Source organism: Scardinius erythrophthalmus, assembly GCF_964197995.2.
Source record: "Scardinius erythrophthalmus genome assembly, chromosome: 1".
NCBI lineage: Eukaryota > Metazoa > Chordata > Actinopteri > Cypriniformes > Leuciscidae > Scardinius > Scardinius erythrophthalmus.
In genome coordinates, this window is record NC_138221.1 from 19,174,039 (window position 1) to 19,187,489 (window position 13,451).

Below are 13,451 nucleotides of genomic sequence, written 5' to 3' on the forward strand. Positions count from 1 at the left end.
AATATCACTTATCTCTTTATTCATTCAAATTCAATTAATATATGATTGTTTGAAAGGGCAAAAAAATTATGAGAACTAAACTTCATTGGTTCTAGCGTGTCATGAAAGCACATTTGAGCTTTCGTGTTTACCGTGTCATATTTAATTGATAAGCTCTATGTGCGCTGTGAATAAAAGTCTAAATTAAATCAGTTGAATGATGGACTCACGTGTCGATCTCTGAACTCTTTGAACAAGTCAGGATGATCAAGTGACAAGTGGTCAACGTTAGCCAGATTTGATGTGTTGCCTCCCGTGGCAAATTTAAAGCAGCGTTTGTACAGTGGTGCATTGAGGTCTGTTGCTTCACCTTCCTCGTTACTTTTGTAGGCAAAGTAATGCCATATTTCACTCCTATTGCTCTTTATTTATTAATTTCGGGCGTGTAGAATGAGCTTCATCTGTTTGATCCATCGTGTTCCTCCGTTGTCACCGTTTGCCGGTTTTGCGTGACCCGCGTCAGTTTGGGTAGCGCACTGCCGCCTAGCGGTGAACTTCGAAACAGCAGCGCATCAAATACCGAAGTGAGCAAAATTATGATATTGTACCGTTTGAAATATAATATATACCGGTATTTTTGCAGTACCGGTATACCGCGCATCCCTACCGACGGGCTTGTTTATCGTCATCAGTCTTTTTCCGTTTACCCGTCTTTGTTGTATGAGCAGGTGCCACTTGAGAAATCGTCAGTTTTGGTTGTTTGTCCGCCATTAGCACAGCTGCGGCACACCGGCAGTCTTGATTTTGAACGACGGTACGCGCTGTGTGAGAGAGGGGTGTGATCAGCACGTACACAAGCTTGATTGACACTGCTAAGACATTCCTCCTGGCTCTGATTGGTTGTTTCTGACCGGGAGCGGTGTATTTCTGCAAATGGCAATAGGACCACTGGGAGGAGCCAGAGGAGCTTGATTTTTTCACAGATTATCTGTCTCATATTCTACTGTCAGGACATAATGACAGTTTTAACAAATGTGTAAAAAAATAAATTTTTACAAAAGTTACCTACTGCAGCTTTAAATGTCCCAAAGCTTTTCTACTCTTCTGCTACACACTCAAAAGTATCTACTTTTTCTTCACAAAAAGAGTACATACTTTTAGGGCGTGGAATAAGTACACTGTAAACCCGGATAAGTTCTACTAACTCAAAAAAATTGAGGCAACTGATTGCCGCTATTTTTGTAAGTTTGCAAACTTAAATATCATCAGTAAGCATATAGCTACTTACTTTGAGTACCTGTAAATTATAAATAAACATTAATTTAAATCAAAATATATATTTAGTGTATTGCTCATCTTTACTTTAATGCAACTCAAAGTTTTGAGTACTGACAACTTTAATTATTTCACTTAATTAAAATATCCCTCAAATATATATCAACACTTTTAATTTATCTAAACTTACTTTAAAGAACTTTAAGTGTTATTAAATTAAATTATATAATTTACGTAACTTAAATTGTAGTAGTAATGTTACTTAAATATTTTGTGGCAACTGATTGCCTTGTTTTTTTTAAGTTTCCTGTACTCAAATATATACATTTTACAACTTAACAGTACAAATTACAAATCTGAAATCATTAAACAAAGTACAAAAATGTATTATAAAACATGAGAAATTAAAACAGTTCTGTGCAATAAAAAGGCACACCACACTGTAAAACCCAACAAGTTAAGCTAACTCATTTCATTTGAGGAAACCGATTGCCTTAATTCAATTAAGTTTATTAACTCAAACAATTTAAGCATACATTTTTTTTTATTTGTGTCCAAGTAACTCAATAAATTATTGCTAAGATAACTTGGGTAAATAAAGTTAATAGTACTAAGTCCATTCAATTAAAATAACTCAAATCTATGAAGTTCACTGTAAACCCAAATAAGTTGGCAGAACAATCAATTGTCTACATTTTTTAAAATTCTTAAAGTCATAGTATTTTATTAGTAGAAACTTATCTTTTAAAAGCTAATCTACTAACATACTAATTTGCTAACAAATTAGCAATAGTATGTTATACAGAATCACTTCTTGAATGAGCACATCAATATAAAAAGATTATTTGCTCTCAAATCAAGCTGCATACACCACTTGTCACTATGATGGTAACTATCCTACGCTGTAAAAAAAAAAACTTTAAAAAAGTGTCAAATGACTGGCAGCTGCGGCTGCCAAACAAAAAACATAAAATTTAAGTAAAAAAATTATACTTTAAATAAACTGAAAAACACTGTTATTTCACAGGTATGTCCTGCATTATTATGATCAAATACCTTCATTGTAAAAAATCGTTAAAAAAGGGTCAAATGACTGGCAGCTGCCAAACAAAAACCATAAAATTAAAGTAAAATATGCTAATTTAAATAAAGTGTAAAAAAAACTTTTAAATAAATTTGATGTCACCATGATTGAGATCAGTGTCTGCTTTAGTTTGGGTCATGACACTTGAGATTATAACTTTGGTTTTCTCTGTCTGCTTTAACTGTGTATTTGATACTCTTTTGTTATAGCATTAAATGCAAGCGAAAGTATCAGATGTTCTTGGTCAGTTAATGCTGATGTTTCAATCATCACATGGTGATCTGTTTTACTGAATTGTAAGTCAATATTGTGTAATATTAAGTAGGAATTTAGCCTTATATAAAGCTAATAATGCTGCAATTTTTCACATGACCCTTGAAATATTGTGGCATCAGTATTATAACAATCTCTAATTTTAATAAATATATAATATACAGAAAAATTTTGAGCTGGTTTATTTTTATTGTAGTATAGAGACATCAAGAATCAACAGATGAATCTCAACAATGGTGACAACCAACAAAGCCTTTTTGTGACTTTATAGTAGTTCAGATTTGTTTTCATTGTCACCATTGTTGCGATTCATACGCTGATTTTTGATGTCTGAGTGAGTCTATATGATCCTGTCAAAACATCTAATGTATAATGTCTTCATAAAATATGAGTATCACAGCACTTCAAAATCGTCTATAGCAGTTTTACGATACAAAACTAACATCTAATATTTAACAGCTTAATCAGAAATACACTTCAGATGGTATCAATGAAGCAGGACACTACATGATGACTATTATCACTAAAAAGAGACCAACATCATCTGATCTGAGTTTCTCTTGGATTCCTACCATAACTAATATGCATCAAAGACACACAGTTAAAGAAGACAGAGAAAAACTTAAGTTCAAAGCTAAAAGGTCAAGAGCCCAACTAAAACAAACACTGATCTCCATCATGGTGACATCAAACTTTATTCTTTTCAATAAAACATCAACTTCTAAACCACTGTTAATTCTCAATAAGAATGTTAGTATGAAAGAAATAAAGTCTGGATTGTAATAAGTGAAGATGCTGAGTTCCTGAGAGATCTGTTAGTGTTTAATGATCTGTTGGGGTTTAAAGTGTTTCTGTATGGCGTGTTTTGTGTGTCACCATTGTGTTGAAGAGTAGAGCCTGAGCTTCAGTCCAGGATGAGCAGAGAATCACTGATGTAATGCTGCATGTTGCTTTATTTAACAGTCAGTAACTGTGTAGTTGCTGATGCAGTGACGTATAGTCGCAGAACAAAACATTAATCACTAACTAAATCTCACATTTAACATTAATCTTACACACACACACACACAAAAACATTATATTACGCTTAATTTTAGCATTTACATTCCCTTTCGAGTCCCATCGGCAAAGCATGCTGGGAAATAGACATCCCAGCCGTTTCAGGTAAACTTAAGTTTGTCTAAATTAAAATAAATAATTTCATAAAACTCAAAACAATGAAACAGTTCAGTTTACTTAAAATAAATCAGTTATGTGAACTTGAAAGAAAAAGAAAGTGCTAAATACTCAAACAAGTTAATTGGACTGAACTAATTAGTTGAATTTAAGTTTGTCCTACTCAAACCAATTAATGATTTTGAGTGTTAGGTTTTACAGTGAGGCAAATTGGGATGCAGTACGTGTGTTATGTTCAACCTCTTCCCAGAACCATTGCGCACACACATTTTTTGGGGTTATTTTTGTTATAGGAAAAAGCGAACTTCCTCATCTGTTGGTTTGAATACTGCTGTTGTCGTCTGGCTTGATGCCTTTTCTGATCCTCTCCTTTCATCATTGCTCCTGAGCTCCTGAAGAACCTCACAAAAAGACAACAGTAATCCCAGATAGGAGGATAGAGTAAAAGATTAACATAACAGGTACATCAGTATAGGGTAACATCAGGTTTAACACAGTATGGTGATTTCTCCCTTCCTCTTAAAGTTTTTCATTGTTTTGTTGGGTTTATCTTGCCTTGTGTCTTAGATTGTTTGCTGTTTTTCAGTATCTGAACTTCAGATGGTCTGGATCATCTGAGGGATTTGACTGAATCAAGATGCTGCTGATCATTGAAGCTCTTCTTCTCATTTCAGCTGTTCTAGGACAGGTGAGCTTGTGTTTGAGTACGAATATTACAGACATATACTGATGACTGATCATTATGATTCCTGTTACTGCAGGATCACAGAACTGCTGATTATGAAGGACAGATGTTTCCACTGGATATGGCACTGGATTCTGTTGATGACCTTTATGTCGGTTGCAAAAAGACCATGAAATGTCTGGTTGAGGGAGAATTGCTACAGCATGAACTCAATAACTCGCCTGAATTCAGTATGGCGTAGGCAAATTGCTGTTAATAATTTTAAGCCCCCAGCAGATAACTTGATAGAGAATCATTCAATTGCCATTTATGTCTACACTAACGTAGATTGTAAAACATATCTGTATTTTAATAATGCTGTCCGTAGTGATAAACAAAAATACAAAGACAGAACATACACATGGTATTCACTTCAGTTTTTGCTGACAGAAGCAATACAGATTCTGAAGGAAACACAAAATGGATGCAAGTCAACTTATCGAGGAACAAAGGTTGAATTTGATGTGAATGTTCTGAACACAAGGGTTCGTTTCGGCTCATTTACATCCTCCTCTCTTAATCGTAGCGAAGCAGAAGAATTTGGAACTAAATCTTGTTTTGAAATCAAAACTTGTGAAGGTGCTTATGTGGCAAAATATTCAAGGTTTCCTGATGAGGAAGAGGTGCTGATTCCTCCGTATGAGATGTTTAAAGTTACTGATGTCAAGAAAATAAGAGATCATGCAGGTCTCTGGTGTGACACTGTGTTTGTGTTGGAAAGCATTGGAGTAAGAAGTGAACTGAACTGTGATCTAACAATAAGATCAAGATTTAGGAAGTATCGGTTTGGTAGACGCTTACGAAGACATCGATTAACATCGCATTCAAGGTATAGAGGCCATGCGTTATCCAGTTTACGAGGAATTTATGAGGACCCCATGACCTTGGCACTGCAATTCTGCTCTTCAGTTTGAGCTGTATAATACTTATATATTAATAAACATATATTGAGTGCTGATTTACATGATTGCATCACATTAGTTCCACACAAATCAATGTCGTACTTCACATTTATCTGTCTATCTATCTACTCATTTAACATATATTCATTTAATAATATATGATATATGAATATATCCGTATATATTTTTTTTCTATTGCTGTTTAATCTTAAGTTGTATGATGTGTCTTCACAAATAAGTTAGAGACCAGTCAATGTATCCATATTCATGTTTTGAGTGTTATAAGATGATATTGTGAAACAATAATTCAAACTTTAATTCAATAAACATTTATTTAATAAACTCTGCTTTTTTATTTATTTATTTTATTTATTTTTCATGACTTTGTCTCCTGATTCCTGTTCCATCAAGCGTGTTGATGGAACGCTTGATGGACACTTTTATTTTTTTAATGTTTTTTTTTTTTACAGAGAAAATGCCTATAATTTTACAAAATGTATATTTTTTACCAGAATAAAATTCATGCATTTACACAATATTTACATTTGCCAGTTAGGTGACAGAATGTGTGTTAAAGGTTTTTTTCTGTCACCTAACTGGAAAATGTAAATTTTGTGTAAATGCAATCCTTCAAAATAAAGGCAATCCTTCAAAATAAAGGCAATTTTCAGGATTTTCATTTGCATAAATATAATGTTAACCTGATATGTCCATTACAAAAAAAAAATAAAAAAAAAAAAAAAATACAATTTTCTTAGTATTGGAAAATAAATGTTTTTTGTTGTTGTTGTTTTTACAGAGAACATGCCGTTTCATTTCAACTTTTTTTTTTTTTTCGTAAAACTGCTAAATTCTTCTAGAAATGCAGATATTCAGACCACTGAAAAAAACAGGCCTTCTTCCTTACAAGTAAACATTATGAAGTTTAACCTGAGATGTGCATACATAGGCCTATAATTTAGTGATAATGCTGTTAACAAGCAGAATCACTGAAGGAAAGAAGAGAACAGGAAAAAAGAGACAAGCAGGAACACAAGTTATAGGATGCCCTCTTGTGGTGAATGTTACTACACAGAGAGAGTATTTGTCATCATCATGAAGCTCACCTACACAACAGGAGGAAAAAATAAATGAAAGGAATAGAGAGGAGAAAACAGCCAGAGCAATAGTAAGACATGATTGTAAGACTTCCTGTATAGATGGTGTTTGTTCATTGTCATTCATTGTGCCTATTAGTGAATTAACATCTAACCAAATGAAGCAATTTATGAAAGTGACGTGTAACGTACCCATCCAAGTGCACACACACAGTACATTGCGCAACTTTTAAGAAACCCATTTGGATTCCATTGAAAATGCTAAAAATATTATGCTGTTCAAGGACAGTGCTGCTAAAATCAATAAAATTAGCCTCTAAATGAGTTCAGTGATTCAGGCCGAAAAATTATTATGTTATAACATAACCAAAACCATCAGATCACATTTTCTCTTTGTTCATCTGGCTGTTATAACTCAATTACAGCAGTCATATTAAATCTAATGTTAATAATGTAAGGGTCAAGAGCCCAACTAAAGAAAACACTGATCTCCATAACGGTGGCTTACAATTTGTTATTTTCTCCTTCAGTGATTCTGCTTGTTATCATCAGGTGTCTTCAATAATGGTCAATCATCACTCAATTAATCACTTAATTATCTCATTAACTTTAACACTGCTTCAGTTTTCATTTAACTCTCATATTTTAACACTTTAACACTCTTGAGTGTGGAGTCAAATAAACTCCCAGGAGAGGTCATTTAACACTGGAGTTTTTGCTGTGCACGACTTTCCTAAGATGAGAATCACTCATCACGATTTCCCACTTACTTTTTATAATTTTCTGAATTCTGTTTGCCTCTGAAGACGTTCATGCCTCCGTTCAGGGTTAAAAACTAGTTCAAATGTGGTCATTGTGGACATATTTTCAACGTCATTTAAGGTCCCATTTATACATAATTTATACTATTGCAGATAATATAACAAATAAATAATTATTGAAAGTAGGAATGGGCGATATATCGCACGATATTGTTATGCGCATCTCGTCAGTAAAGCCGTTTCCCTTGATTAGTAGTAAATCGCCATCACCTGCTTTCAGATGGAGCGGTGTTAAATTAACACTCCTGGGGCTGGGAGTGTATATGAGTCCACACTCAAGAGTGTTAAAGTTAAGGAGATAATTAAGTGATTAATTAAGTGACTATTTAGCATTATTGAAAATACCTGATGTTAACAAGCAGAATCACTGAAGGAGAAAATCACAAATTGAAAGTTACCATTAAGGTGATGGGTGTTTGCTTTAGTTGGGCTCTAGACCATTATATCTTCACTTTAATTTTTACTGTTGTTTGTCTGCTGTTATTGATTTCTAACAGTTAAATGAACAAAGTAAAATGTGATCTGATGGTGTTGGTTATGTTTTGACGTAATCATGCTGTGATCTGAAAAAGGAAACTTATTGAGATAGTTTGGTTTAACTTGTTAGCAGCAGTTTTGTGATACTTCAGCCTATGATTATCAGTACTTTGCTTATAGTTCAAAATATTTAATAAACATTGTTCTAATCAATAGATTTTTTTAGATTTTAGATCAAATTTATTTAGAAACACAGACATCAATAATCAGCCTGTGAATCTCAACAATGGTGACAATAATAAAGCATGTTGCAGTGGCTGCCACCAATCACAACTCATTAATGGCTCCCATCATGCATTGCGGTATGAATAAATTATGATCTGAATTGTCTATGTAATTTACTTTTCCTAATTGAATATTCTGCTCGTCACCATTGTTGAGATGCATAGACTGAATCTTGACATCTGTGTGTGCCAAAAAGAAAGATTTTTTTTTAAAAACAACTTTTAAGAAATCCTTTATATTATACCAAAAATTCTGGGCATTTATGCAGATTCACAGTTATGGTGTAACAAACAACATAAATCAAAGTCAGAAAGAAGGATCTTAATGAGTTCAGTGATCAAGTTCATATGTTGAATGTTATAATATAACCAACATCATCAGACAACTCTTATCTTTGTTCAACTGGCAGTTACAATTCAGATACAACAATCATACAAAATCTAAAGTAAACATATAATGGTCAAGAGCCCAACTAAAGCAAACACCCATCACCACAATGGTAACTTACAATTTGTGATTTTCTCCTTCAGTGATTCTGCTTGTTAACATCAGGTGTCTTCAGTAATGTTCAATCATCACTAAATTAATCACTTAATTATCTCATTAACTTAAACACTCTTGAGTGTGGACTCACACACTCCCAGGAGTGTTAATTTAACACTGGAGTTTTTGCTGTGTACAAAGAGCCGTAGTTAACTGACAAGCTGAGTCATATCGCATTAATTATTGCTGCCGATACGTCCGCGATATTAATGCGATATGGCTCAGCTTGTCAGTTAACTACGGCTCTTTGTAGTAAATGCCACTCCATCTGAAAGCAGGTGATGGTGATTTACTACTAATCAAGGAACCGGCTTTACTGATGAGATGTGCATAACAATATCGTGCGATATATCGCCCATCCCTAATTGAAAGGCCTTTTTGTTAAAAGCTGTTTCTGGAACTAATCTACTCTAAGGTTCATTACTCAAAATTACACAATGTGCATTAGTGACATCTGGTGGTCACACTTGTTTATCTCCTCCTTATACTACAGGGCCGTTGAATGCTTGAATCTGATTGGTTGACGAACGTTCTAAAGTGTGCAATTATTTTCAGGGAAACTCGTGCTAAAGTAGTTCCAGCCAGATCTTGACCGCATTACAGTTCCATATCACTTTGCGTAGTTGACTGTAATAGTGGAAAATAGGATACAATTCATAACAAGAAAAAAACATGCAGCCCCACGCGCTGTCGTCAATTATTCCTTACATATCTAACAAATCACAGCAGAGCAGAAAAAGCATGTGACCAAACTGGGATCAACACAGTTCTATCTAATCTCATCTAAAGTAATCTGTGCCAATGAGACCACAACTTGTGTGATGTGTAGGTCAACGGATTCACATATTGATCAATACACTCTCAGAAAATAAGGTGCATAATTGTATCTTTAGGGGTACAATGGCTTGTCACTGGGGCTGTACTAGGGCTGGGCGATTTAAATCGCGATATTGTTATGCGCATCTCGTCAGTAAAGCCGGTTCCTTGATTAGTAGTAAATCACCATCACCTGCTTTCAGATGGAGCGGCATTTAGGGCTGAGGAGATAATTAAGTGATTAATTTAGTGATGATTTAGCATTATTGAAGACACCTGATGTTAACAAGCAGAATCACTGAAGGAGCAAATCACAAATTGTAAGTTACCATTAAGGTGATGGGTGTTTGCTTTAGTTGGGCTCTAGACCATTATATGTTTACTTTAATATTTACTGTTGTTTGTCTGCTGTTATTGATTTATAACAGTTAAATGAACAAAGTAAAATGTTATCTTATAGTTTTGGTTATGTTTGACATAATCATGCTGCGATCTGAAAAATGAAACATATTGAGATAGTTTGGTTTAACTTGTTAGCAGCAGTATAGTGATTCTTCAGCCTATGATTATCAGTACTTTACTTATAATTCAAAATATTTAATAAACATTGTTCTGATAAAAAAGACATTCAGACATCAATAATCAGCCTGTGAATCTCAACAATGGTGACAATAATAAAGCATGTTGCAGTGGCTGCCACCAATCACAACTCATTAATGGCTCCCATCATGCATTGCGGTATGAATAAATTATGATCTGAATTGTCTATGTAATTTACTTTTCCTCATTGAATATTTTGCTCTTCACCATTGTTGAGATGCATAGACTGAATCTTGACGTCTGTGTGTGCCTAAAAGAATGATTTTTTTTTAAACAACTTTAAAGAAATCCTTTATATTATACCAAAAATTCTGGCCATTTCTTCAGATTAACAGTTATGCTGTAACCAACAATATAATTCAAAGTCAGAAAGAAGGATTTTAATGAGTTCAGTGATCTAGTTCAAATGATGATTGTCATAATATAACCAACACCATCAGATCACTTTTTATTCTTTGTTCAACTGGCAGTTTTAACTCAGATACAACCACCAAACAAAATCTAAAGTACACATAAAAGGGTCAGAGCCCAACTAAAGCAACTACCCATCACAATAATGGTAACTTACAATTTGCAATTTTCTCCTTCAGCGATTCTACTTGTTAACATCAGGTGTCTTCAATAATGTTCAATCATCACTAAATTAATCACTTAGTTATCTCATTAACTTAAACACTCTTGAGTGTGGACTCATACACTCCTAGGAGTGTTAATTTAACACTGGAGGTTTTGCTGTGTACAAAGAGCCGTAGTTAACTGACAAGCTGAGCCATATCGCATTAAATATCGCTGGCGATACGTCCGCGATATTGATGTGATTTGGCTCAGCTTGTCAGTTAACTACGGCTCTTTGTAGTAAATGCCGCTCCATCTGAAAGCAGGTGATGGTGATTTACTACTAATCAAGGAACCGGCTTTACTGATGAGCTGCGCATAACAATATCGCGATTTAAATCGCCCAGCCCTAGGCTGTACCCTCAAGGGTACACAGCAAAATCCCCAGTGTTAAATTAACACTCCTCAGTGTACATATGTATCCACTAGGGCTGGGCGATTTAAATCGCGATATTGTTATGCGCATCTCGTCAGTAAAGCCGGTTCCTTGATTAGTAACAATATAACAAATAAACATGTCTCCTGAACAAAGTATTCCATTACAGTTTAGTAGTAATGATTTCATGAAGTTCTTCACTGAGAAAATAGAAAACATCAGAACCACAATTGTAAACGTTCAATCCTCAATCGCGCCTTATAATTCAGCCTCAATTATCACGCCGCAAGAACAATTACAGTGCTTCACAACTATAGAACAAAAAGAGTTAAATAAACTTTTTACTTCATCTAAAACAACAACATGTTTATTAGATCCCATACCAACTAAACTATTGAAAGAAGTGTTACCTGTAGTGGAAGAGCCTCTCCTCAATATTATTAACTCGTCTTTATCTTTAGGTTATGTTCCAAAAACATTTAAACTGGCAGTTATAAAACCTCTCATTAAGAAACCACAATTAGATCCGAATAATCTAGTAAATTATAGACCCATTTCAAATCTACCTTTTATGTCTAAAATACTAGAAAAAGTTGTGTCCGCTCAACTGGGCTCTTTCTTACAAGAAAATGACACCTATGAAAAGTTTCAGTCTGGATTCAGGCCGCATCATAGCACTGAAACTGCGCTCGTTAAAATCACAAATGATTTACTTTTAGCTTCTGACCAAGGCTGTATCTCAATATTAGTTTTACTTGATCTTAGTGCTGCGTTCGATACTATAGATCATACAATACTCTTAGATCGACTACAAAATTATACTGGTGTTCAAGGACAAGCATTAAGCTGGTTTAGATCGTATTTATCTGACCGCTACCATTTTGTTTATTTAAATGGAGAAAAATCTATCATAACTCCAGTAAACTATGGAGTGCCGCAGGGATCTGTGTTAGGCCCTCTATTATTCTCAATATATATGCTACCACTTGGAAATATTATAAGGAAACATGGAATTAGTTTCCATTGTTATGCTGATGACACTCAAATCTATATTTCATCACGGCCAGATGAAAACGCTAAATTATCCAAATTGACAGAGTGTGTTAAAGATATAAAAGATTGGATGACGCATAATTTTCTTTTATTAAATCCAGACAAGACAGATGTACTACTTATCGGTTCAAAAAACCACCCACAAAACCTCTCACAATACAACTTTAACATAGTAGGATGTCCTGTTACTTCATCCTCTACAGTAAAAGACCTGGGTGTTATATTAGACTGCAACCTGTCTTTTGAAAATCATATTTCATATGTTACAAGAACAGCCTTTTTCCACCTTAGAAACATTGCTAAGCTACGTAATATGCTATCAGTTTCTGACGCAGAAAAGTTAGTTCATGCATTCATGACCTCGAGACTAGATTACTGTAATGCGTTATTAGCCGGTTGTCCTGCATCCTCAATAAACAAGCTACAGTTAGTCCAAAATGCCGCCGCTAGAGTTCTAACTAGATCAAGAAAATATAATCATATAACACCGATTTTATCATCCCTACATTGGTTACCTATAAAGTCCCGTATTAATTACAAGGTATTGCTACTGACTTATAAAGCCCTAAACGGCTTAGCTCCAGTCTATTTAACGGATCTTCTATCGCCCTATAATCCATCGCGCTCTTTAAGGTCACTAAATTCGAGGCTTTTGGTCATACCTAGGATATCTAGGTCCACCAAAGGAGGGAAAGCATTTTCACATTTAGCACCAAAACTCTGGAATAGTCTTCCGGATACTGTTCGTTGCTCAGACTCGCTCTCCCAGTTTAAAACTAGATTAAAGACGCATCTTTTCAGCCAGGCATTCATATAATACTTTTAATTCTACAGTTAAATCCGACCTCTAGTTCATAAACGCCAGAGGAGAACTGGCCCCCGACTGAGCCCGGGTTCTCCCAAGGTTTTTTTTTCTCCATTAGGTCACCTGATGGAGTTTTTCGGTTCCTTGCCACTGTTGCCTTTGGCTTGCTCAGTTGGGGATATTTGGGGATATTTAATTTAATTAATCAATCAACGATACTATTGATCAGCATTACCGAACATAGACGTTCCACTAGAAACAAACATTGATGTATTGTTCTAATTTATTACTGTGAAGCTGCTTTGATACAACCTGTGTTGTGAAAAGCGCTATATAAATAAACTTGACTTGACTTGACTTGATTAGTAGTAAATCACCTTCACCTGCTTTCAGATGGAGCGGCATTTACTACAAAGAGCCGTAGTTAACTGACAAGCTGAGCCAAATCACATCAATATCGCGGACGTATCGCCAGCGATATTTAATGCGATATGGCTCAGCTTGTCAGTTAACTACGGCTCTTTGTACACAGCAAAACCTCCAGTAAATT

General features: G+C 34.8%; 1 protein-coding gene across 1 annotated transcript in view; it reads left to right on the plus strand.

Moving 5' to 3' along the window:
• The first annotated feature begins 4,385 nt into the window (after nucleotides 1-4,385).
• LOC308699987 (ecto-ADP-ribosyltransferase 5-like) overlaps nucleotides 4,386-13,451 on the plus strand; it is a 60,664-nt gene continuing 51,598 nt past the window's right edge. Inside the window, exon 1 of the mRNA XM_081381217.1 lies at nucleotides 4,386-4,475. Coding sequence (XP_081237343.1) covers nucleotides 4,425-4,475 — 51 coding nt within the window. The 5' untranslated portion in view covers nucleotides 4,386-4,424. The remainder of the gene's footprint in view (nucleotides 4,476-13,451) is intronic.